Below are 25,901 nucleotides of genomic sequence, written 5' to 3'. Positions count from 1 at the left end.
TCCCGCACCCTGCGCGGGGTGGGGGGGCCCGGCATCAACGAGGCGGGCTCGCTGGGTGCAGGGGCTGCGGGTGGGGGAAGGCCGAATTTACAGTATTTTATTTCCTTGCAATAAAAGGGGAAGGGTTATTACCCCGGCGGGATGCTAATGACTTTTCCTGGTAACTGGCCTCTTCCATCAGATTTTTCTAGGGGGTAGGCAGGATGGGGAACAGCCTAAAAGCCACGCCGGAGACAAAAGACAGCACCACCTCCTTGAATCAGGGGGCCTCCTGCCACACCCTGGGCCTTCAGCCAAAGCCAGGGGGGCAGGACAAACCCTCTCCCGACCCCACGGTTAGCTGTGGAAATGCCACACCAGAAAAAAGGCCCTGAGGGGCAGCTGCCCACCTCCCGCCCTTCTCCAGGGCACCAGAGCCAGGAGAGGCAGAAGACCAAGGGTGTAAAGGGAGGTAGCAGAGGGGTAGGGGGGCAACAGGGAGTGAGGCAGGGGCACAAGGGGAGGGACCTGCTCATCTCTACCCCTCTAAGTGCGGGCAAGAGCAGCGTGATCTGACACAGGGGACTGCGGCACAGGAGCTTTTGAGGACAGAAGGCAAAATCCTGCTTCAAAACCCTATGGCAGGGAGCAGCGCAGGGGGGGGGACTGGCCTTTCAAAGGAGAAAGGGAAGCAGCGAGGTCCCTGCTGCAGGGGTGGAGGGGGAAGCAGCCAAATTCAAACAAGCCCCGCTAACACTGAGCTCACACGCGTTCTCGGCCGGGAGCTGGCTCTGCTCCTGCCGCAGCCGAGACCTCCACCAGCCGGCCATTTGCTCTGCTCCAGCTGGAGTCGGTTCAAGGAAAACACGACTGGAGAGGTTTGAAAAGCCGAAACTGGCCCCGAAAAAAGGCCAGTGCTGGCTCAGCGGTGGTTATACAAGCGCAGGCGTTTGCTTCTGCGTAGCTGCTCTCCGCAGCCCTGGGCAGGCAGTGCCCTACCAACACCCTGGAGGGACAGAGGCAGGAGCCCGTCGCTCCCTTAAAGGGAAACTTCCTGGCACAACACCCGAGTCCAGACCTGCCTCCCGGGCTAAGACATGTCTGACAGAGGCAAGTCATAGTTCTATTTCTGCTGTAACTTCGTGAAATAGGCTTCAGAAAAACAAAGATGCCTCTATGTAACACATTTTAGGATTTGGTGAAGAAAAACTATTATTTTAAGTTTTAACTGCCGATTTCTCTGCTTAATTTGCATGTCATCTCGTTCTCCACAACATATGCCTTTTGCATCGCATAACCAGCACACCTCCAGAGCAGGAGGAGGAACTCTTGTGAGCTGACCTTCAGAAAAAGCTGCTTTTCATACCCCTGACCCACCCCTTTTGCATGACTGTCACTCTAAGCAAGAAGGTACTTGCTTTAGGTGTTTAGCTTCCTAAACAGGATTTTGTGGATGTATAACTAAGGCCAGACTGTGGAGCCATGATGGTTTTGCCCCTTACACACAGTGTGACATCCCTCAAGTTACTTCGTCTCTCACCTTGTTTCTGCTGGCAGGCTCTCTGGGTTTCAGCAACCTCTAAAACCCAGCAGCTGGCAAGGAGGGGGGGCGAAGAGAAAAAGAGATAAAGGGTGAATGAGCACTGCTGCAACACAGCTCTCACTGGCTTTGCCAGACACTGAAGACCACCTTTGAAAGAACTGGTTTTGACAAAACAGGTGAAGTTCAACCAGTGCTACTCATAGGAGTGCCATAAGAGAGCATCCCAAAAATTTTTGGGGCGAGTACTTCTGAATACCTGCCCCTGAAAAGCATCAGCACAGGTAATAACACACTGCCACCATCAAAAAACCAGACAAGTTTCTCTGCCAGCTGATCCCAAGGGCAGCCAACACAACACGTGATGTAACATGCACTGCTGAACCATTTCTGGTTCTGGAACCTCACACACAAAACACACGTTTCTTATTTACATTCACTTCTCAATTTTTATTCTATTTCTCGCATGGTCTTCAAATACAGTTTTACAGGTCATTTTTTTCTGCTACAGATACTGTTGATCTAAAAACAGATTAATGAAAGTGGCATTCCAACCTTGATGAAAATTCATAACCATGAAAGATATGTCAACATATCACTTTACAATCCTAGAATGATGGTATTGGCCTGACATTCCATAGGCTTATACAATTAACTTCTATAATAATAATAACAGAGTCACTGGGAGAGAAAATGTGGCAACTCCTTAAAAGTCAAGAAATAAGGCCACAAGCATTCTATGCTGTCATGTTATGCATCCAGATAAAATAAGTTGACTCTGATATCCATGAAGAAATAAAACTCTCCCACCTGATAAACCAAGGTATCAGCTACTCAACATGCACTCAAAGCTGTATAAAAACTAGTGGCATTCAGCTCTGACTTACATGAAACCCCATAGCACAACCCCGTACCTCTCTCTAAAAATGAAATGAACTTGTTTCAACTTAAATACTTCGCTACCGCATTAAAAAAAATTGTTCACATTCTGCAAAGGAAAAAAAAAACAAAAACAAAACACAAACATCCTGCACATGACCGCACCAGAAGGCCTAACACAGCATCTCCTTAAAGGCTGCAGACATTACTGCTGTCTTAATGCCATTCATTACAGGTTGCCTAACTTCTATGCAGCTGGAGGCTTGTAAAAGGAACAGAACCTCCTTTGCACACCACTGAAAAAAACCCAGGAAAAGAAAAAAGGAAGGTAAAGACAGTTGATGGCAGCAAGTGAAACAAGCAAGGTATTGCAAGGTGTATACCACTGGCCAATTATGTATCTGGGACACCGGGACTTCTGTGAAATACCAATTTCATAAATGACACAACTACCTCACTACCAGATCCCATAGCACACTGGTTCCATCCCATAGCCAAACATGTCCATCCTGGGTAAAAACATTAAACTCTTTGAACATTTAAAAGTAGGTAATCATTTAAATAATGTGTAAAAATGTGCTTATTGTGGCATTTCATATAGAAAAGTTATTTGATACAAATGTGCAGGACTTGAAGACCCTGATATATTCAAACTAGTAGGAACAGGCTTTGAAACATGGTGACTATTCCAAGGACAAACCCCAGCCGTGGGCCAGCTCTCTCCCTCTCACCATCTCTCATCCACAACCCCCTGTGATTATTACCAAAATTAAGGGGTTCAGCAGACCACCCTGTGAATTGCTGTTTCAGTCCCAGAGAATGATGATAACCTCAAGCAGTGACAAACTGCTGACCAAAGGATCACATGGGACCCGCTCCCCTTACCAGAGATGGTCAGTTTCTAGCCCTGGATACGAGGCACAATAAGAAAGGTCAGTGCTGAGGACAGATTTATTGTGGTTTTAGGTTATTCAAAAGTGCCATCTTGGACCTATACCATTTCACTTTTCAAAAGAAAAAGTTACAAAAACTGGTAAACAAAAAGTTAGTCAGCATACAGCTAAGTTTATATACACTGAAATTTACAAGTTTGTAATTAAGTGACTTCTGCCACAGACCACTGCACATTTGTCCCTAACAAAGCACAAAGCTTGAACCAATGGTCATTAGAAGTGACAACGGGTCATTGCTTTATCAACAAGCATAAAGATAGTCAAAAATAGAACTGTAACTACTTATCTTTAAATTTGCTGATTGACACAAGCAATCCCTCCCATTTCTGCAACTTTCAGTTGCACACCCTGCTCTAGAACAGAGAAAGACCCTGCATCTTGATAGACACTTCTGACAGAGAGCACTTGTCTTGACACATGAATGCAGAGAACGGTTGTTAACCACAGCACCGATTGAGAGGGATTCCTCTGAGAAGCTATAGCCCATGCAAGATTCCTTGGCACTTCACACAGGACCGGGAGAGGACAAGGTTTCTCTTTGTTAAAACAGTGTTTTCAGCAGCATTATCCTCTTCCAACAAATTACAGTCTGAATGTGTGATGGGTGATTTTCGCATAGCCCCTTCTACCAAGCTGGCTTATTGCTGGCTTTGTGCAGCTAGACCATATGAAGATCCCCACCACTACCTGCCCAGCTGTTAAGGGACTACAGTACTGGAACAGTTTGCTGTCAAGCACTTCACAGGCTTCTTCCAAGGATAACAACATCCTTTGGAAATCCTTCCATTTTAGCAATTTCAAAACAACCCAGCTTGCTGTAGAATTCCAAGATTCTTTTATCATCTGGTCTCACTTCACAAAAAGCCCCACGGGAGCCTGAAGAAGAAAGAAACAAAGCATTGTAGGAGGAAGAGTTACTGTAAAATGCATGACATCAAATATTACTAGAGTTCCCATTCCCACCTATTTTAACACTTAAGACCAGTGAAATAGCTGATCCAATTCCATACGGAGCATAGTGCCCCAAAAAAAGACCAAATTTATGGCAACGCAGCTGACCGTCCCCTAAAGGGACTGCACATTGCAGACATCTTGTCGGTCTCAACAAACCCCCTGCACACCTTTTACTTTACATAAAAGCATCCTGAAACACTGATGTTGGCTCAGAAAATAGCGCTAGAAGAGGGCACCAAATTATGCACAGGAAGTGAACCTCAGGTGCACAGTAAGGCAGACAGCCAAGCACTTCCCCATATTGAAGGTTTGGCAATTACCCACCAGTGCACGCTGCCACAGATAAGAAAAAGCATCATTATCAATGCCAGCAGGGGAAATAAACATTTGTGCAACGTTCAAGACGTAAAAATGTGTGCTCTCATTGCCAAACTGCTCCCTCAGTTCTTCGCATTTTCTAATTTGCAGGATAATGGCTAAAGTGAAAAGCTATCTTCTACAGAGGACAGCAGCAGAAGTTAGCTATCTGAAAGCTTTTTTAATTATTTACCTAAATCTGGAGTGTCAGCTATGGCAGTAATTGAGTATCTCAGGCTGACATGCAAATACGGTATGTTAATATAACCATCTCAAACTTGCCTTTCACCCTAGAACTAACATATGATTAGGAAACCATGAGTTTTGAGTGCAAGAAGCTTACCATTAGCCTTTAGAGAAGAAAGCAGGCAGGCCATCATACTTTTGGCCACACTTGGATCTGTCACTTTTTTGTGGATATCAATCTTTATCAATGATGGGAAGTTGGCAAGGAACGATTCTGGCAATACTTCTTGCTCTTCATGGAAGCTTAGCATTATTTTCTGAAAAGAATACGGGAAGCAGATATTTAATCATTATGCAGCTTTTAATTCATGTTTATTAAGGGAGGCTGCTTTGCTCACAGAGTATACACCTCCAAATCAGCATGCTTTTCAACTACACCTTTGATGGCCACTTTGTTCCTCACCTTCTGAATTGCTCTCTGTACTCCAGATAAAAAGCAGGCTAGAGAAGCTTCTCAGACCGCCAAAGAAGGAACGCAAGACTCCTTGCATGGCTTGTCAGTGACCCACACTTCAAGTGGGAACACCCATAAGACAACTCAAAACCAACAGCCTGGGCATGGATACCACATGTTCTGTGGTTCACAACACAGAACTGGAAACATCTCCAATATCCACACAATTATCTTAGACTACTGGCCCCCACAAAGGCAAATTTGTCTCTAGCTTGAAATAAACCTTGTTGATGATTAATGGATTTAGTTGATCACTAAATACTACTGCCATCACCCAGGAAGAGCTTTGGGAATATGACATCAGAAGTTAACTTCATGCAACTCATGGGAATGGAACAATTAAGTGAGGTAACACAGAAGCAGACAAAGCCACATCCGAAATATATTCAAATCATTCACCCTGCTGGTTACCGAACCTTTAGGGAGCACTGGTTCAAGTAAACAAGCCACCTAACTTCATTTCTTGTATAACTGAAAGGCACTGTCACAACCACCCAAACTAGGACTTCATCACAGAAGGAACTGTAACATCAGCAACCCCCATTTTAAATTTTTTCTTTTTTTTCGTGTCAAGTTTAAACACAGTCCCCTAAAACCTCTAAACTTCCATCTCCCAAACTCTTGCACGGAGAGTCTCTGTTCAAAGTTACTGTTTCAAACTTGTTGAGCTACTTCAGGTTCAGAACCATGCATGCTCCTCTGGGCTTTTCATTATCATAGCTGTAAGACACAATCTCACAGAAAGTGTTCAAAGCTAGCCATGCCTCTTTCAGGCACCAAGGCAACAGTGATACCTGTTTCTTCCAACCACAGAAGCACTACAAGAAGTAAAGCACGTTATCAAGAAGTAGGGTACAGGTGGGGCTAAAAAGCAGTTAGAGGCAGGATGCATTCATCTCTTGTGATCAATATTAAGTAATCTCAGGAAAAGCAGATACCAGATGAACATTTCTGACAGGAATCTAGACAAAACTGGAAGACAAGCTCACAAGAAGATGACAATAGTCAGAGGATGGGTTCTTCTTTTGCAAAGCAAAAGGTTTTACTTATCCTATGAAGTTTGTGGCTCAAAGAATTTAAGTAAACTAGAGAATAATACACTATATCAGAAGTCAACAATTTGAATCAAATTATCTCAAAAGTATAGAAAAGCAGCTTTTCAAACCAAAGTGGAAACGGAGATCATCAAGAGGTAAAAAGCCTGTAAAGGAAACCTAATCAATCCTATTCTGAGAAAAAAACACACACTTTTCCCTACCTGATCTTCCATGACAGTGGCTTTTAAGCAGCTATTGAATATTCTCTACATTTCTTTATAATGTCAAAAGGCTAAATGGGTAAACCTCACGGCATCTGTCTCAAAGTACCACAAGCTCTTCTGTACTCCAATGAACATCCCTCAAGCTCATAAGTCTTGAAAAAAAGCCTTTTTCTGAGATATTGTATTAGCAGCAGAAACCCTGGGGTAACGTACCAACAGTAAAAAATGTTCTTAAACATCTCAATGGAAAAGCAAGTTTATCAGCACAAAATACCTTCTGCTTTCTCTCTGAAGTCTGTCTTTTAAACTTCCAGAAATCAAAGTCCCTTCGCCTTTACTGTACCTACTACAGCTTTGCTGTGTTTAGTATCTGGTATCTTCATACATATCAGCTTTGCTTCAAAATCTGAATTTACACACAGTTCAAAGCACAGCACCATAAAAGAATCAATTCATAATACCTACAGACTGCAGAATTAGCTCCACTTCAATAGCAGTCTATTAAGATACCTCCTAGTCACACCTGCCCCAGTACTCTGATGTTTACTGCACAGCTGGTGGGTTTTGTTCTGTTGCCCTGCCCTTACCAGCTGAGGATTCCCTTAGAAGGCTCACCAGTGCAACATCCATTTCTATTCAGACAGCTTGTTGGAGAATACTTTCTGGAAAGTATTCTTTCTCTCTTGAGAGGAAAGGAAAGAGACTACGAAGTGGTACTTCTGGGCCTGGCTCTTACTACAGCTTTGTCCACCCCTCCTTCCACTTGCAGGTGTGGATCAGGACCTCTTAGTATTAAACACACTTCTTTCCTTAACAAGAATTCATCATCTAGAACTTCTCACTATTTCTGACAGTTTGGTGTCATCATTTTTCTAACTTCTTCCAAAAACAATTCAAGATACTGATTTTTAGCACCTGCTAAAGAAAGGTGGGATGTTGTTTTGCACCATTTACAGCTGTCACACTCCACAAATAGCTCAGATTAACATCAAAACCAAGTACTCTTTAATTTGTTTTCCATACTTAAACTGACTACCAGGGGATTAAGCATTACCTGCAGCACCGGGAAACTAATTTGTCTTTTCACAGGAGAACACAGCAGCAGCAATCTTTATTTTCCAAATGTAATTTTCTCTAGATTAAGGTGTCTTAAATTTACTGCGTTGATTACTACTGATGTACACTTCATGGATGTGTTACAACACACAGCTATATCTGACTGGCAGTGAATAATTTTACTGTCACCTTCTAAGATGTCAGATACCGTGTGCATCAAAGAATTCAGAAAGGTACAAAAACTGAATTACATGGAAGATCAAAATGCAAAACAAAACCAAACACCTGCTTTGGAAAGAAAGAGTTCAGCATACAGTTCTGATCTCATGGGTTATACCAACCTCTGCCTCAGACAGCTCCTTGTCACTATTTGGTTTAGTATATTTTTCTTGCATGAAAGGGATCCAAGACATTTTGCATTTTTTAATGAAAGGAGTCACATCAACCGTTCCCAAAGCATAGCCACATATGCCATCCTCATCTTCTAAGACGAAGCAGTAATCCAGGCTGAGGGTGAGCAGACCTCCTACTAACCTGCAGAAAGAAGTGTCCAAATTCAGTCAAAAGGTCACTTTGAGCAAGCATGCTCTTCAGGTATTCTGAAGGAGACTCTACGATCATCCAAAGAAGGGGCAGAGTCCTCCAGTCATGGAACTAGTTCCTACAAAGCATTAACAGACTGATCAGCTGTCAAAACTCAGCTATGAGCAACATCTGCACCTCAGGATCCCACAATTTATACACACTGCTCTTCTGACTCACTAGAGACAACAAATTTCCTTCACCTTTTGCCCTCAGTTTCTCTGCTGACATTACCTCCTTGTTCTTCCATCTCTCCTCTGGGTCATTTTTGACCAGTTATGCAACCTTTCTTAACTACCTTCCTGTCACTCACAGAGTAACCTCTTTACAAAATTCTATCTGAATTGAACACTCAAGACAAAAAAAAACCCACACTCAAAGCAGCTCATTTTACAGCTCAGATTTAATGCTTTTTTTTTTTTTTTTTTAAACTTTATCTCACTTATCACTGCTTATTCTTTTTAAAAGTTGGTTCAGGTAATCTATAACATGTATTTCAGAAGAAATTCAAGGCAGTTGCTGGGAGATTGGTCCTCAAAGAGATTTCAGTTATCTGAAGGACTATATTAGGTTGGGAAAAAAAATACTAGAGTCTAACTACAGACTATGAACACTCTCACAAAATCTGAAATAATAGATACTGTGATGCACAGGTTTCATAATGCAGAGGTTTCAGCTAAGTCTTTTTTCTAGCAGCTCTCAACAGATGACCGGAGCATCAACTGAGTCATAGCTGTAAGGAACAGTATCTTTAACAAACCAAAACCCCAATTTCCTGAGGCCAGCAGAGCGCAGATTTAAAAAAAAAAACCAACAAAACAAAAAACCACCTCTAATGCTCTTTGCATTCTTCTTACACATATACTTTTAAAAATTCAAATTAAATACAATGTCAGGACTTCATCCTTCATAACCATGTCTGTAGGTCATTCATTCCCAATACATACTTGTCTCCAATTAAATCTGGTAAACTATGGAAGGGTTGATCAGCTCCATCAGCATACATTTCTCTGCAGATCTTATATACAGATGCCTAAGAGGAGGGAAGAGATGATTTTAAGTCAGTTGCATTCAAAAGCTTAAAACAAAGTTGTTGAGAGTTTTCATTAACAGCTCCAATGTAAACTAGTACTGACACACCCTTAAGTTACACAGAAGACGACCCATCTATGAGAAAGGATGTACTTTGCCCATCCACAAAGTTGCCCCTCAACATCATGGTTAAGTTCAAGGGCTGGGAAGGCAAGGCAGGATGTCACCCTCCTGCACCCTGTAACAGCACCAGATTCATTCAGAGGGTTAGTTACTGAACACTCAATCAAAATCTTGCTACAAAGTCCCTTTTCAAAACCCAATGTTCAAGTGCAATAATTTAGCCACTGTGAAGGACAGACACACCCTGACTTTCTGCAGGTTAAAAGGCTTTCAGCTGAATCTCTTTACAAACTTGTATCAGTCACACTTAAAATAAGAAACTTCATGCTTTTCAGTGAAAAGGCTTTGCATTTGACAAGTTTCTGGCCTCCTTTCATAAAAAGGGAACTCCTGTTCAGAAGAAATATTCTTTATGATTGCATGTTTAGCTGCATCATATCATTGTTCAGGTGGCTCAGAAATATCAGTTCCATTTCCCGCAAAGGAACAAACCAGCTTAGGTACAGTGCTGCACTAAGGTATGGAAAAGGCTGCTTTACTGCCCATGAGAATGGCACAGGACAGAGCCTAGAACTAACAGGTAAATTACATGCCCTGTCTGACTGGCTTCAAAGTCAGGATTCATTTGAGCTGCTGCAGACTCAACCTATACAGGTATGTTTCAAAGGAAAATGTTTTATTTCAAGGTGGCTACAAATGCAAACTTCAAGCTACATTAATCCTGAGATTGTTTAAAGTGCATAAAGAGTGTTAACTGTTGATTGAGACATTAGTTTTAAGTATTTTTCTTGCTAAACTAATAGGAATAAGACTACACCACAGATATTAATAAAAAAAAGGAAATCCCCCTCTAATTCATAAAGATTAAGACAAAATTTCTGGTTGCAAAGTATCAAACACTCCAAAGGAGATTTGACAACAATCATTTCAAAATGAGACCAAAAAGTTTACAACTGTAATTAAACAGTAAGAATGGCTGAAATAGCATCCCATTTTACAACTACATTTTTGGACACAATATCAACGTTCTGCCCATATAGGAGAATATCAGCAGTCACCCCAATAATTACTGAGTGAACAGGTATATGCACTCCCCCTAAGGTTAAGCCATCGCATGTGTTCCCACTGCAAAAATACATCCTCTAGCAGCAAACAATTTTAACTTGCCTTTCAGAAACAGGAAAGCACTCATCGATTTAAAGGCAGTGGGGTGGAAGACTGGGAATCGAGATGTGGGTATGCCTGTACTGTTGCACAGCACATTGCTGAACAGTAGGCAAGTCACTTCAGTTTCCCTGGGAGATTGCGTTTGTACCTTGTGCAAGATACGGGGACATTTGTTTCATTAGGGAATGAAGAGACTCAGCAGTAACCAGTGTTGCCACAACAGGAAGCATATCACTAACATCAACAGTGACAAGTTTCAAAAGCAGTTACCTCATCTTTAGGGAAGTAGGGTCGTATGGTGTACACTTTGGAAGTGGGTGTTAACGGAGGCGGTTGAAAAAAGAGGTCATTTGCCCCATCAATAGGCAGCAAACGCTGTGAAAATAAAATACTTAATATGACTGTATGAACAACAAAACCCATCACTCTTGGGTGTGCACTGCAGACTCCCAAATTAACATTTGCTACTTGCAGGCACCCCAGAAGAAGGTGGGGTTGGTATGCTTTACAAATGCAAAGACCTTATCTGAATAGAAAATATCCAATTGGTGTTTTATAATATGCAATTGAAACAGCACATTAAGAGTCTGTTAATCTTATCTGCTTTAAAATACTTTTTACCAATCATATCTACACTGTCTCTGTATAAGAACATAGAATGTCAGGAGGAAAGGTTTGGTCTGAAGAGGGTTAACTGGCCAGAGGAGACGCTTTATCCCAAAAGCAATGCGCTGATTCAATTTGCTGCGCGCAGAGCACCTGTGAGGGGGGAAAAGTATAGCGCCTGAAAAATCCATGAACAAATCTGAACATGGTATAAACAGTGATTTAAGAGTATTTGCCAATTGAAATATTTGCAACAAAGCGCATTACAGCTTTATTTAGAGAGGAACCAAAATTTGGATGACTATCTCTTTTGCTCATGGAATTCCCATCGGCAGACAAGCATGCGCGCATTGTGCAATTGCGGGCGCAGATAAAAATGCTGTGCGACCTGCAAAGAAACAATGTGAAATGTACAACTAAAGCCGCTGCGCTTCGCATGCGCGTGGGACAGGCAGCATCTCCTTGAGAAATTACTGTAGAAAGGGGAGGAAAATTATTTTAAACCAAGATGTAAGGCTAATGGGCTTTGGACCAGAAAGCCTTCGGCAGACCAATCCTTCCAGACTTCTGATGTGCAACAAAAGGTTTCTCATAAAACAAAGAAAATGTCATTCAGTTGTGAAGTCATATTGATACCTGGAACTCTCCTGCTAGACCACCTCTAAAGGCCCAGGGTTCTTGGTCTCCACTTAAGAACTGTGCTGAAGATTGACTACGACACCCTGTTGAGATCAGATCCAAGCGGAGAATGTTACGAGAAGGGGGATTTCCTGGGTCTCTAACATGTCCAAAAAGCTAACACACACTTGTGGAAAAAGCTCTCTACCTGAGCTAGAATCCAGGGCTTGGGGGGAGGCTGTAATAATGTATGATTTATAAAGATCTTGTGCTTGTGCACCAATTGTAGTATTCCAAATTTTTCACTACCTAAAACAGACCAGCCTAAGAAGAGGTGAGGTGACTAAGATAACACACCTCACTCCAGACCAGAAGGCACAAGAATGGTGCCATGTGCAATTACGTAAGCTTCCCAGACATTCTGTACTTTTTTTTTTTTTTTCTCCTGTATTTGTGGCAGAAGCATACATTTCATCTATGAAAAGATGACGTCTTGGAAGCTATGTGGCTCAATAGCTACTATTGTAAATTTTAGATCAAACAAATGCCATTATAACAGCCCCTTGAAAAAAAATGGACCTTTCTGAAGTCACATTTTAGTAATGACTGTTTCTAATCTTGTCAGAGAACTAGGACTGGCAATATATGCAAACAGTCTGGAACAGTTCAGGCAGGCAGGACAGTTGTATGAAACAGTATTCTTGCAAGAGACTACACAGATTTACACAACCCAGGCTGTACCTTCACAATGGTGCTGGCACATTAAAAAGCTAAGTCATGTTAAATGAAATTAACTCACAGTTTAACTAATACACCCTGTCGGCCACAGATAATGCTACCTTTGCTTTTAAGCATTTTGATCTTTTTCCTCCTCAAGCATATCAGGTGCACCAGGGTCCCTGCTGATCAATCAGCCCCAGCAGGCCCACTGAAGTACTCAGCTTTAGTTTACACCTGCTTTAGAAAAACTTCCATTAGCTGTTTGACTTTTAGTACTGTCCCACCAGCAAGGCACCACAGCCTTCACCAACAGAAATGACAACTCTGGAGGAAAAAAAAAAAAAAAAAAAAAAAAAAAAAAATTCAATTACCCGCCTAGTTTTCTGACAAGATGAGCAGCGCAAATACTCTTTTCCTTTTGTGGACAGCAATCTACCTCCTGTTCAAGTAACAGTCTCAGATCAGTACAGACAAGTATGTTGTGCTAGTCAGAGAGTCCCAAAGTGTGCCAAGTTTGACATTCATGAGAGTTTAGGAATATATGTTAAATGCAAACTACCCTAAGTACAGTAAATTTCAGAATTGATCCAAGCATCAGGATTTGAATTTGGTTTACTCCCACATTTTAGAGTTCTCACATACAAAGACACCCTTCACAGATTTAGTCAATAACTTGGAAGACCGTATTTGTCTGTCCTTTGAGACTACAACTTAACTAGCACTTCCAATTATTACAGTAAAGAGCTGCGTGAATGAAGAGCTGTATAAATGAAAAACATAGTTAATGCCTTAGTCGCTGCGCAAATGTGACTTCAGTTTATGCCTATTGCACATCTAATCTATCTGAGCTGCCTCACAGACAAAACCTTTCCATTTTAATAAATTAATGACGACGCGCTGCGAGCATCTGGCGCTGTCCATCCAATAGCAGTAGAAACGTGCTGAGGATTCTCCCATCTGTACACAATGGGGAAGAAGACAATAGAAGTCATTAGTAATCCATAGTACTGTACAGCCACACTAATTTAAGGGACTGAATGCTAGCTGGACTTGGGAGGAGAAGTGAAGAAAGTGAATGTTCAGTGGACCATTGAGCACACCGTTGTGAGAACTAATTTGTTTGGATTTGTAACATACTTAGCTTTATATAATGAGGTATTTTATCAAAGACCTTTGCTTTATATGTATTTACACTAGTGATAAAATGCAAGCTAAAGACAAAAACATCCCCTTCTCACAGAGGCACTGTTAGCCTAAGAGTATTAAACTGCATATGTTAAGAACTCTTATTTTTCAACTAATACCAGTTTGAATGCTAGAAGAGTGCCAAAGCTCAAGAGAGCTAGTATTTACAAAGTTGGCTTCTAACGTGAACTATTCCAAGTATTTGATGCATTTAAAGACTTGAACCCAACTTTACCAGACACTGAAAACTGAAGACAATTTCAAGCTGAAATCTGTAGGTCGTCTGATAATTCTGAAATGCAGTCTTTAGCTGGGCCCTCAGTGTTTAAGAGATTACAAGAATCACTGTTCTCTTTACAGAGTTTTGGCCTGGAGTTTTAAACAGATTAAGTTATCAAAAAAGAGAGCATTCTTCCTAGCTAAAGGTCAACATACAGCAAGAATAGTAAAGCTGGGGAAGGTGCATTACACCAGCCTTAAAAATGCATGAACTAAAGCATTTAAATAGCATTAGGCAGAGATGTTAACATACTACAATGCTGCCAAGTTTTCCTCTCTGTACTTTGCAGAAGGCAGCCTTAAAAGCTGCTCTTCTGTATCAACCATCCATATAGGGATCAGATATTTAATAAGCACAAAATACAAGAAGTTGTTGAGCATGGACTGACTAGATGACTTCACAGGTCTTCTCTGTCCCTGCTTAAACCTGCCAGTGTGGAGTATCATTTCAAGACAATCCAAACACTAGAACTAGACCAAGGCTGTGTAATGGTTAACCACTGTGAGGTTTGTGACAGCTACAAGAAGCGTGACATGAGTCCACCAGCTTTGCTGCCTGCTGTGTATGTCAAGCAAGTCCACAGCATATTCCTTACAGTTGGATTGAAACCTGAAAGTGAAATGAGGTCACTAGAATTACCCAGGCCATGCTGGTGCTATCTGCCAACTTAGGATCCCTCAAAAATCTTTCAGGGAAAAACAAAACAAAACAAAAAACGCCACACATTAAAAGAAAAAAAAAAAAAAGGAAAAAAAACCAACCTGTTTCAGCAGTTTAAGTCTCAGACTAAATCTGTCTAGAGAGCTCCGTAATTCCACCCATTACCAAAAAATAAAATTAACAAAAAAAGAATCAACAATTTGGAAAGTGTTTACAGGAAATTATTTTGCACCAGAATAGCCTTATGCTAAAGCTCGCATGCGCACAGGGCTGGGAGGATTGGCTTCCTCTTGGCCAGGCCCATTGAAAGGTCGCTTCTGCAATTGTTCTGTTGAAGACAGCAATAATGTTATCAAGACAGAGCAAGCAGCAGATGGCTGATGTGGTCACATTTCGTAGTGTCTTTTCCAATCATACCCCAGGGTACCCAATGAGTTACAAGACTTAGTCCAGTGTGCATTCAGTCAAGAGTAAGTTAAAGTCAACACTTACGTGTCAGATGAGATTCAAGTTTCATTAGCCCAAGAAGAAAATCAAGGTCTCCAATCTTAAGCATCCAGCGGACTTCACTTATAATACCAAAGCAAATTCACAGCAAGCATTGCTTCAAATAGTGAGACAGGAAAACCCTTAAACCAGGGTCAAACCAGACCCCATGTCCAAGGAAACACATTTGCCTAATGCTTTGTTTTCCCCGTGGGCTAATTAAAAACAAAAAAAAGAGACACTATCTGGGATTATAATGGCTCCCAATGCACCTACCTAACCACTGCACAAAAGATTTCACCATTGACATAATACTCTTGATATCCCAGACGTAGGAGTACATGTCATAAAGGATTGTCCTGTTGGCACAATTGGAGAGGCGAGTGAACATCCCCATCACCAAGCTGCACATCTCTTCAAACTTGGCTGCTCGGTTACGCCATTCTTCTATCTATGAACAGAGGCAAAAGATCCACAAGATCAAACACAACCTTCTGGGAAGCGAGGTACTCTAAATATGGAGGAAGAGTATCAAATTTATTATTTCACTTTACTAGCACAGACCACCCCACCACACAGGACTCACAGATCTTCTCTATGGCTGTTAGATGTGAGGCCAATACAGGGATCACCAATCAAATGCCAACACCAGACTGCCTTCATAGCTAAATGGCACTACAGGGCTTTATTCCACTGGAGGAATAAAAATTACTGTGATCTGTGGTTAGTTACACACTACCCTTCAGGGCCTAGGAAGTACAACACCAGCTTTTATTACAGACAACAGATAACATTGCTCAGGATTTTTATTTAAAAGGCAAAAAACACAACTGACACTCACTTTTTCAGCATCTTTTCCTTTGCAATTAACACTGACAACACTGCTATTTGCTCTGAGCCACTGGAATTCCCTCAGCATCTGTGCACCTTTGGGCCCATGTTCATAAGGAAGGTAAAACAAGTCAGCAAGAAGCTGCAAGTCCTCTAAAGTCACTGGTTCTACTGTGTAGAGAGGTTTTTCATTTGGCCCGGGCACAAATTGTTCTTTGTTAATTTGCTCATCAGTCTGCATAGGGGCAATGTCACTACCAGAGTCTTCCTGCATAGACATCTCTGGGGACTTTGATTCAGCTATGCTCTCCTTATCAGTATCCATTGGCTTCAACTCCTCTGCCATCTTGGCTTCAGCAATATCTGTCAGTATCTGATTAGTATTCTTGTCTGCATCATCTTGTTTTTCCACCACCGTGTCCATTGGTTCCTCATCAGATTGCTTCTTCTCCTCCTCCTTTCCCAGGGCCGGTGACTCGCTGCTCAGCGCTGCTCCCTGGCTCATGATGGGTTCTTGGTAAACAGTGGTAACCACAGTTGCTGCATTTAAAGAGGATGGTGCCACCAGAGGCCCTACATCCCCTACAGTAGTTTTAGCACCACTGTGGGCAACTTGTCTACCTGAGAATAAGAAGAAACAAGTTTAGAGTTGTCAGTATCTGCCAACTAACATTCAGATCAGCAGCTTCCGCAAATCATAAATGAATCTGTTGCCACAGCATCTGATAAGTGCAACTTCCTTTTGCTATCTTTGCCTTTTCACTTCTGTCACTGTAATTCTAACTACTGACTTTGTTTTTCGCAAGTTTCCTCTCTGCATAATTGGTGCGCGAAGATAGGATGGGGGAAAAAGTCAGGAAAGTTAATTAATGTTTACACACTGCCAGCAACATTTCTGACTATGCCATCAGAATAAAGAGCCCTCAAAGTTAACTTTTTTCCTCTACATCAACTGACTTGTTAAAAGTTGCATTGGGATACAGAGCACACTTCAAAATAAAAGGACCAATGCTTAAATATTTCAGTTGCAAAAACATCTTTAACCCAGGGAAAATGGACATTTAAAACCTGACTGGACACAGTCTGGGGAAGCCTGCTCTAACTCACCCTGCTCCAGCAAGGTGGTTAGACTAGGAGGTCAAGAGGTCCCGTCCAACCTAAACTATTCCATGAAAATGGAGGAAGATGATGTATTAATTACTACTCCTCACCCAATATTTTTTCTGCAGTTGAGTTTTAGAAAGACCCAAAACCCTACAGCAGTTCAAAAGGACAGCTGTACCAAAGCAGAGTTGGGAGGAGAAGAGGTTCTTCCACTCCCCCTATCAGAGAAGGGTGACCACCTCAAACCCACATTTGAGAAAAACAGATTTTACCTCAGATCCCAAGCTCCCATTGCTACAAGAAAGGTGTACAATGCTGAAGGAACCCAGCCAGTTTCCACAGACAAAAAAAAAAAAAGCCACCTTTAACCAAAAGACTATTCTTCCTATTCTCTCAGGTCCTGTGGAAGTCTAGTGACAACTGGGACTAGGCAAGACCCAGGCTCTTTCCTGTCTTTTGTCAGATGTGCCAAAGGATCATACACCAGGGTTGCTTCCACTGATCAGTCAGGGCACTACAGTTATGCTGCAAAATGACAAGTACTCTTCTTTCTTTATTATTGTTTCCCCAATTAGTAAGGCAGAGAATACTTTCAACTGAGAAGTATACAAATTGCCAGGATCTGTAAAATAATCTTAATTTAAATGCTGAATTGAAAGTACTGAACATTTAACCTCATTTTTTAATCAACCCCAGAACAAAACTGAATCACTCACTGCTGTATTGCTGAGGTACACCAAATTCCTGCAACCATTCTGTTAAGGCCAATTTCAGGGCCATCTGAGGGCTGTAGAGAACATCTGTTTCAATATCTTCATCGCTCCCCTCATTTTCCAATTTAATCTGGATAGAAACTGTACTGTCTTCAGTATCAGCTACAGAGACAGGTTTAAAAAAGTTATCATGCAAGTTTCATTTAAAATAAATTTTAAAAGTCTCATCAGATAAGGCATTCAAGAACTCTCTAGCATCCTTACTTCACAAGAAGGACAAAGCATTACAACCTAATTCGACAAAATGGTCATATCAACATCAACACAGAAAACAGTATGCAGAAACTAGACATTCTGGCATTCAGAGTTTCTCTCTTGATCTGAACTGCTTCTATTTCACTGGAAATTTACATCAAATTTGGGCATTGAAATTGCTTGGTGAGAGTGCTTTTTACACAACCACAGATATCTCTCAAGACTAAGAAATTCTCTCATAGCATGTGCTGCAGATACTTCCTAGGAAGTCCAATAAAACAATCCAGATGCTCACTATCTTTCAGGCAATTGCTGTCTACTTATAGGATAGAAAGTGTTAGGTGATCTTAAAAAAAACCCCAAACAACCAGTTGGTGAAGAATAAATCAGCATGACTTATATGGTTAGGCATAGATCCCAGCAAAAAGTTACACATACTTACTCATCACCACATCTTTTCTCACTCCATTCATGTTAGACTTGTACCAGGTTGCAAGCGTGTGAATAGCAACATAATTGGCTTCAAATTCACAGTTTGGATTGGTCAGAACTCCCTTTAGCCGAGGGATGAGCTCAGTTGACCGACCTTTGTAAGGCCCAAGAAAAAGCCTCTTTTGATCATAATCATTAGCATGAATATTATCCCAGATAACTGGTGCTCTTCTGATGATCTTAGAAACTTCTTCAATGGACTCTACTGGAATGTCTTTCGATACAACCTTAGGACCTAAGACAGAAAGAGGATAATCAGGAGGGCTTTGCATATACTTGAAGATTCAATCCCCAAGTATTTGGACAGTTTATTTTACTAAATACTTATGAGAAATAACACCAACAGTGAATTAAAGAAAATCAACAAAACCAAACAAATCAACAAAGCTATTTTTACCCGTCCATAACACCTCGATGCCAGGGAGCAGTTTTTCTCCTACAGTCCGTAAATACGGTGACTGGGCAACATTTGGATAACAGAAAGTTCCACAGTACTCTGCATAGGGAAAGAGAATGTCACTGTTAGAAGAGTGCACGCACGTGACAACATACTCAACTGTCCCACAAACACACTGAGAGAATATGACCATTTGAGAAGAGAAACACCTATAAAATTTATCAAGAAAGGCCCAGAAGTCTGAAGTATAAAATAAAAATGACATTATGAATGATACTTAGCATAAAGATTAGAAAAGGCAGATAATTAAAAATTGCTAAAATGTCAAAATTAGAAAAAACTAATAAAGATCATAAATAGAAGGGCAGGTTACAGCAGACAACATGCAAGAGAACCAGAAACCCTAAGACTGATTATTAAGTGCAAATACCTAAAGATATTAACACCAGAACTTATGTATCTTTAAAGAGTAGGTCCGTGAGAACCAAACTACTACAGTGTAAGGGGATAAAAATATTAACAATGACATTGCTACTGAATTCAATCTTCCTTTAACAATCCCCACCACTCAACATACTGATTCTCTCTCCCTTAAAATATTCTTACAGTATAGAGGAAGCTTGTAATTTTAAAAAAAAGCAATGACTGGACCTGAGGGCAAGTCATCTTATTTTTTAATAAATAAATCAACTCAGTGACTAGTGAAAGTCGGTAATCTTATTGAAAACAGGTACTAGTGACAGAAGAGAGCATAAACTGTGCTGTACCTCTACCTTAAGAAAATTCTAAGAAACTAACAGCTAGACAGATCGAGAAGCAAAAAGATTTTGGTACAAGTCAAACAGAAGTCATATTTTAACCTAATTTCTAGTTCAAACTTTTTGAACCATTCTATCAAGCTCGCTTCTTTGGTTGGCATTAAGCATTTCAGAGATGTATAGATTTGGCAAAATATATTTGAATATTTGCATATATTTGAATTACTTGAACCTTTCTTTGTAAGTCAATTTCTTCAAACAACCACAAAGTACTCCCTTAAAGCAGTGATTAAATATTAAACCAGCAAGATAGTAGGCTGAACTAAATGATTCATCTCATTTTACCTGTAGGACAGAAAAGGAATGTGTCTGGTTCTCCTAGATATTGATAAATTTCATTTGTGATTGAGACTTGAGCATGGGCAAAGGAACTGAAAACTTCTTTGTCTGCTGCACACATGTTGTGATCAATATCATCAAACAGCAGTGCAAAAGATCTGCAACCAAACTGGGAAACCTAATACAAGAGACAAGAGCAAAAGGTTTATTCTTTAATTATCTTTTTTTAAATTCTACAATTTGAGTTAGAAAATCTATTCTATCTTGAAGGGAAAACTACAGGAACAGGGGAGAGAAGGTACAGGAGGCAAGACAGACTTTGGTATCTATTCACAATGAATGTCTGTCTCTGACCCACTACTCTGCTTCTCTCAAAGATTAGACCTCTAAAGACCTGCAATCTGGTCTAGTTTTAACAATCCAAAGCTGGAAAAAAGTTAACTCTGTAACAGCCTTTGGACAAAGGCAAGAAGTTAATTAGGAGAGCAGAGGTGTATGTGTGTGTCACACTTACCTGGTCCAGCTTGCGTTTCAGTGTGGATACCTCTTTAGGATTGGAGAAAGTGATGTCAAGTCCAGGCGAGATTGCATAGATGAACTCTATTTCATGTTCTCGTGCAGCTGATATTAGAGTCATTAGCTGCTCTGGAAATCAAATTCAAATATTGCAGAAGGATTCAACAATTAAAAAAAAAATCTTGGACATCATTACAAGTAAATTATAAACATAGAAGCCTCTTCTATCATAATTAAAAATAAATATAATAATTTGTCAAAATTTCTTAAAACTAACACAGCAGCGAGCATCAAGTTATTTGAAAAAGTTTTCAGAAATTATGCCGAAGGGAATATAACATCTGTCCTTGTATTGTTGTTTTCCATGTTAAAATTTTTTAAAGATTTGAAAAATTCTCTTTATCTCAATATTGCAACACAAATGCTGATAGTCTGGTTTTACAGATTGCACATCAAGAGTTCTACAATTATTACTCACTTTTTCCACACACAGTAAGATATCACCCTGCATGACACTGATTCACATACTACTCATACGACTGAAGCTTGGGGCACGTGAAAAAGGGTTTTTTTTAACATCAGTATAGAGAAACCAGTGCTTTTAAACACAAACCTGAAATTTAATCTTCCATACAATGAATAAAGATAATGTTTAAAATATTTAACAATTTTTGTTATTGGCAATTATCTTGCAGTATCCTTTTGATTATATTTCTGCAGTGATTCGAAGTGGCCTCCAAGAAATATTATTTAAATTTTGAGCAAGTATAATTTTTGCCCTCACCCAAGCAAAACAGGCCAATAAAACACTGCAGATTGCATAAATGCCAGAGATGGATAAAAAGCCCCACACTAGGCTGAACAAGTATTTTATGTTCTGACTAAATAGACAGGAACTGCTTTTCTAATTGGTACTCTCTTCAGTAAGACAAGCACTTAATGAATCACAGAAAAGGGCATGCTACTTGCTCACTCATCAATATTTTTTCTTTTCTGAAGCAAATAATTTCTACTTCAAAATATGACCCAGATGTTCAAGAGCCAGAGGAATAATTCTGAGCAATCTTCCCCTGGAAAAAAGTAAACCTTGTAAGACAAAGACTTAAAAGCAGTTTTAGGAATCATCTGCAGAGTTACAGTTAAAAGAAGTAAAAGCAAAGCTCCACTAAATACACCTGCAGGGTATTAAGAACAGGTCTCCACTCACCTTTGGAAATGACTACTGTGATTAAACACACAAGCATACGTAGTAACGACCAATTCATTCAAAAGCCTACTTATAGAAAACACAGAGGAGAAATAAAGGCAATTACCCGCTTCCTCCACAGAGTACATTTCTCGCCAGAACATCCTGTGCTTGTAGTCATCCTTTGGAGCGTACAGGTACGTATTTAGTCCCCACTTCTGAAGTCTACAAACATAAGAAAAAAGCATTCATTGAGAGAACAGCCTACTTTTTACTTGATCTAACTTATTCTTTCTCTTCACTGAACATTATGTTACACTATTAAGTCATAATAGCCTTATGCACAACTGATAATGGACAAATTCAGTTTAGGCAAGATGGAAAGATGAATACAAGTCCCCAAGGATATAGATATTAGGCAAAAAATTGCTCTAAGTTAGAACAATAATTCTTTCCAGGCTTAAGTGGGAGATTATGATTATATTGTGATGGAATGTGCTGCAGTAAGAGGAAGCATGACTTGCCTTCTAAAAAGTTCTTTCCTCTGCTCCATAACCCAAGGTCTTCCATAAAATCCTGTGGGAAACAAGATTAAAATTATCCAGTTAGATTATGCCTGCTCCATGAAACTTTATATTACAACCCACCATTTTCTTCCTCTTCTGCTACATTAATCAAAAATCTTCCCAAATCAGAAAGGGGAAAAAAAAAAATCTGGTTAGACAGCATTAGGAAAGTGCAATAACCTAAAGTGATCTAAATTTAAAATGCAATTATAACTTACTTCATTTCTTATGATCTAAGGTCTTACAATTTTGGACACTGAAGCAATTAATTTTCAGAATCCAAACTGTATTCCTGAGCATATGCCCTTGAAAAGTCAAGTCAGCATTATTGTAAGAGCAGACTGAACAGTCATAACCTAATTAAACTATCACTCCATACACCTACAAAATAGATTTGATTGTAATATGAACACTGAAGACACCTGAGAGTATCTACCAGCTCAAAAATGCTTAACCAGTGGCACAGATTAGAATGCTAAATACACACACAGGGTATATAAATACATATTGTGGTAGATGATGTGCAATTAAAAAAATGCACAAGTGAGTCAACAAAATGCTTAGGATGTCATTCCTTTCATTCAGTTTTAACTGGCTCCTTGTCAAAATTAACTTGTAAACTGACATCTTTCTTTATAATTCCACAATCTTTGCAGCCTACGACTATGTCTTTGAATAATCATATACAAGCATCCACACAAGTGATTTTAGAATAGCGAATACTCAAAGTAATGGAATTCCATGGAAATTTTAACTGCTTCTTAAATCTAATCCTTCCATTTTAGAAACATAATACTTTAAAAAGCACTTTCAATGCACTCTTAGTCAAGTAAAATCACTTAGACCTATGTGCAAACAGTTCAACCACAAGTGGGCACTTCAAAACAAAGCTTCACCTTGGCAGTCTGTGCAAAGACCAGAGACTAAAACAACATTGAAATTTACTAAGCTCTTATTTTCAAACAGCATGGCCACTCAATGATGAATGATGCTCCTAATATGCAAAGCTCAGAAGTCCACACAGAACACCAGCTCAAAAGATAGACAGTATCTCAATTTCCAGAGACACTCACCATTGTAAATCTGTAAATATTTGGTCTCACGGAAGTCAAACACATCTTCCTACAACCTTCCAAAACTCAAAACTGATGCAACTGAAGCATTTTCCATATAATAGCAAGTATTTCCCTGTTACATGAGCAATGCTCTTTTAAGCATCTCAAAGCAGGCTCAGGTTTTAAGAATTAGTCTCAAATCACTTTTCGAGAGACTAACTGGCACCACGAAGTGGCAAAGCTGAATAACTACTACTCCTTACAAACTGCTAAGTGACAAATTGAGGGCAGTTAAACAGAGCAAGCAAGAGAGCAGTTGCAAGGCATGAAAATCTCTAAACCTCTCAAATTATTTCGCCCAGAAGAAATTTCTCACTTTCACTAGCATTACCTAATTCTGATGCTGCCCTGAGGAAGCTCAACAACCCACAAAAGGAATGAATTACTGTGATACCTAATGATTACTACCTGTGCCTCATAAATCCTTCAGAACACTTTTGCTTTACCTATGATATTACTGTTTCAGATGTACTAGCCTAAAGCAGAGCAAGGGTCTACTATTAAAAAAATAAATAAATCAGGGAACAAAGACTAATTAAATAGGACTGAAAAGAACATGCTAATCCAAAGCAATAGCTTTCTGTCTGTCACCACATTTCTTAGATTACTAATGTCACCAGCTGATGACAATTCTTGGATCTTTTTGTCCAGCTAAAAATCGATCTGGTTTTTTATTACTCCCTCAAGACTGCACGTCAGGTGAAAACAAAGTCAACAGATCATGCCAAACACCTCATCCCAGTTACCAAGCTCTCCACCACTGGGATATCCTGGAGGCAAGACCACCAAAGCTTTGAATCCAGTACTATCTTATTACTCACCAAAACAGTGAATTTGATATCCATCATAAACTCTTCACATTCTTAGAGTGCACACCCAGTATTTAGGCAACTCCCACCCCTGCTTTTCTACAAAAGATCCAAACTCTTCAACTCATTGCTTTAATCTCACCATACCTCCAGTCTGTGTTAACCACTGCACTATGTTTAAATATTTATCTACACTTCTGAAGTTAATCCCTGTTTTTCACTTACCCCAATAATTCTCTTGAGTCACTAAGGAGACAAATGTTTTCACCCACTACCGTTTACCTCATTCACCACGACAGTTTGCTTTTCTCTTGTTGGGCTTTTTGCTCAGATTTCTTTTTTTTTTTTTTTTTTAAACACTCCCCTATTCCTTTTTTTCCTGTACACATATTAATGTTAGAATGGTAACTCCTAACTAGTGTTAAGACTGCTTCACTGGACAGGGGCCATTTTCTTGCTTTGTTTTATGCACAGTGCCATCAAGAAGACCTGCACCAAAATACATACAGAGGCAATCAGCAACGAACTAAGATAATCAATGATTATGGTATACACAGTGGTTCCAAAATAAACCTGGATGAACAGGTGATCCATGGTCAAGGTGGATTGGCAGGAACATGAGACAACATGCTGTTACAATCTGTATTTCTGTTCACTATTATCTGTCTCCAAAGCCTTCAATCTAGTAACTATCTTCACAGAATTAAATCTATTAAAGATATCTCTCTCCATGTTGACTGTATTTAAGCCCTAGGTAAGTGCTAAAAAATAAAGGCATTAACTGGGCCTAGTACACTTCACAGTGACATTTGCAGAAGCCAAATGGTATTTTCTTTTTAAGTTATAAACAATCTGCAAGCAAGGCAGATACTGACTTTGATAAACTGCCTGCTTCCCTCTCCATTCCATCTGTTAATAATTTTGTTCTCCTACTGGAGATTCATTATAGGTAGAGAAATAATATCAGTCCACACGAATTTAGAACAATCACAAAGCAACTATTATATTGGGAATAAACCATTTTTCTTGCTGGCTTTCCACCATCTACCTTAACTGATCTGAAAGAAATGTAGATAAATTCCGCAGTTACTGAGAAACACGAATAGAGTCCCTTCATTCTGCAGCTTCTGAAACAATTCAAACTTTTAATGCTGCAACTATGCCAAAGGACAGAAGAGGACTGTTCCACAGTGCAATTAAATTGGTAAGCTACAACACTTTAAAGAACGGGGAGCATTTAATATTAATCCCAGAACAAATGTCTATGGAACCACCTACTCCCTACCCAGGAAAGTGAATACGAGCCTCTGGCGCGCAGGAAGAACATGTACAGCTGGGATACTCGCACAGTAGCTCCTCTCACTCCCTCCTACCTCCCCCTTTGGACACGTACGACAAGCGAGCCACGGCACTGCCTCAGCCTCCATAAGGAATCATGGGCCCGCTGGGGGTGCCAGCGCTGCCCTGGCCCCACCGAACAGCAGCCATCACAGGGCACTAGCCAACAGCTTCCAACACAAGCCCCAGGGGCAGGAGCCCCGCCCGGGAGCCGCGGCTGCTCCCCGCCCCCCAGCCCTCTCTAGCGGAGGGAGCCCTAGCCAAGAACCGCGCACCACCCTCCTCGCAGAGCGGGCTCCTCCGGGCGTCGCAACAAGCCGGGGGAGGAGACGGGGAGCCGCAGC

The 25,901-nt window shown here is 40.4% G+C and overlaps 2 protein-coding genes across 2 annotated transcripts in view; both read right to left on the bottom strand.

Annotated features, from left to right (window-relative positions):
- Positions 1–2,906, bottom strand: part of NPM3 (nucleophosmin/nucleoplasmin 3) — a 6,308-nt gene extending 3,402 nt beyond the window's left edge. The window contains exons 1-2 of the mRNA XM_026851504.1: positions 2,860–2,906; positions 1,520–1,680 (exon numbers count right to left, since the gene is read on the bottom strand). Of these exons, the coding sequence (XP_026707305.1) occupies positions 1,520–1,680; positions 2,860–2,906 (208 nt within the window). The remainder of the gene's footprint in view (positions 1–1,519; positions 1,681–2,859) is intronic.
- Positions 1,946–22,357, bottom strand: OGA (O-GlcNAcase). The gene is made up of 15 exons (XM_026851186.1): positions 22,254–22,357; positions 21,857–21,954; positions 20,542–20,672; positions 20,034–20,205; positions 18,931–19,029; positions 18,484–18,768; positions 17,790–17,948; positions 15,980–16,590; positions 15,415–15,589; positions 11,826–11,911; positions 10,854–10,958; positions 9,209–9,294; positions 8,021–8,213; positions 5,006–5,165; positions 1,946–4,227 (listed from the first exon to the last, which is right to left on the bottom strand). Exons 1-15 carry the CDS (start codon positions 22,280–22,282, stop codon positions 4,091–4,093), a joined length of 2,526 nt encoding a protein of 841 aa, XP_026706987.1. The 5' UTR covers positions 22,283–22,357; the 3' UTR covers positions 1,946–4,090.
- Between the last annotated feature and the right edge of the window lie 3,544 nt (positions 22,358–25,901).

This window comes from Athene cunicularia (assembly GCF_003259725.1).
Source record: "Athene cunicularia isolate RWA chromosome 6 unlocalized genomic scaffold, athCun1 chr6_part1, whole genome shotgun sequence".
NCBI lineage: Eukaryota > Metazoa > Chordata > Aves > Strigiformes > Strigidae > Athene > Athene cunicularia.
Note: the sequence above shows the minus strand (reverse complement) of the source record. Positions and strands in the feature narration are given on the sequence as shown.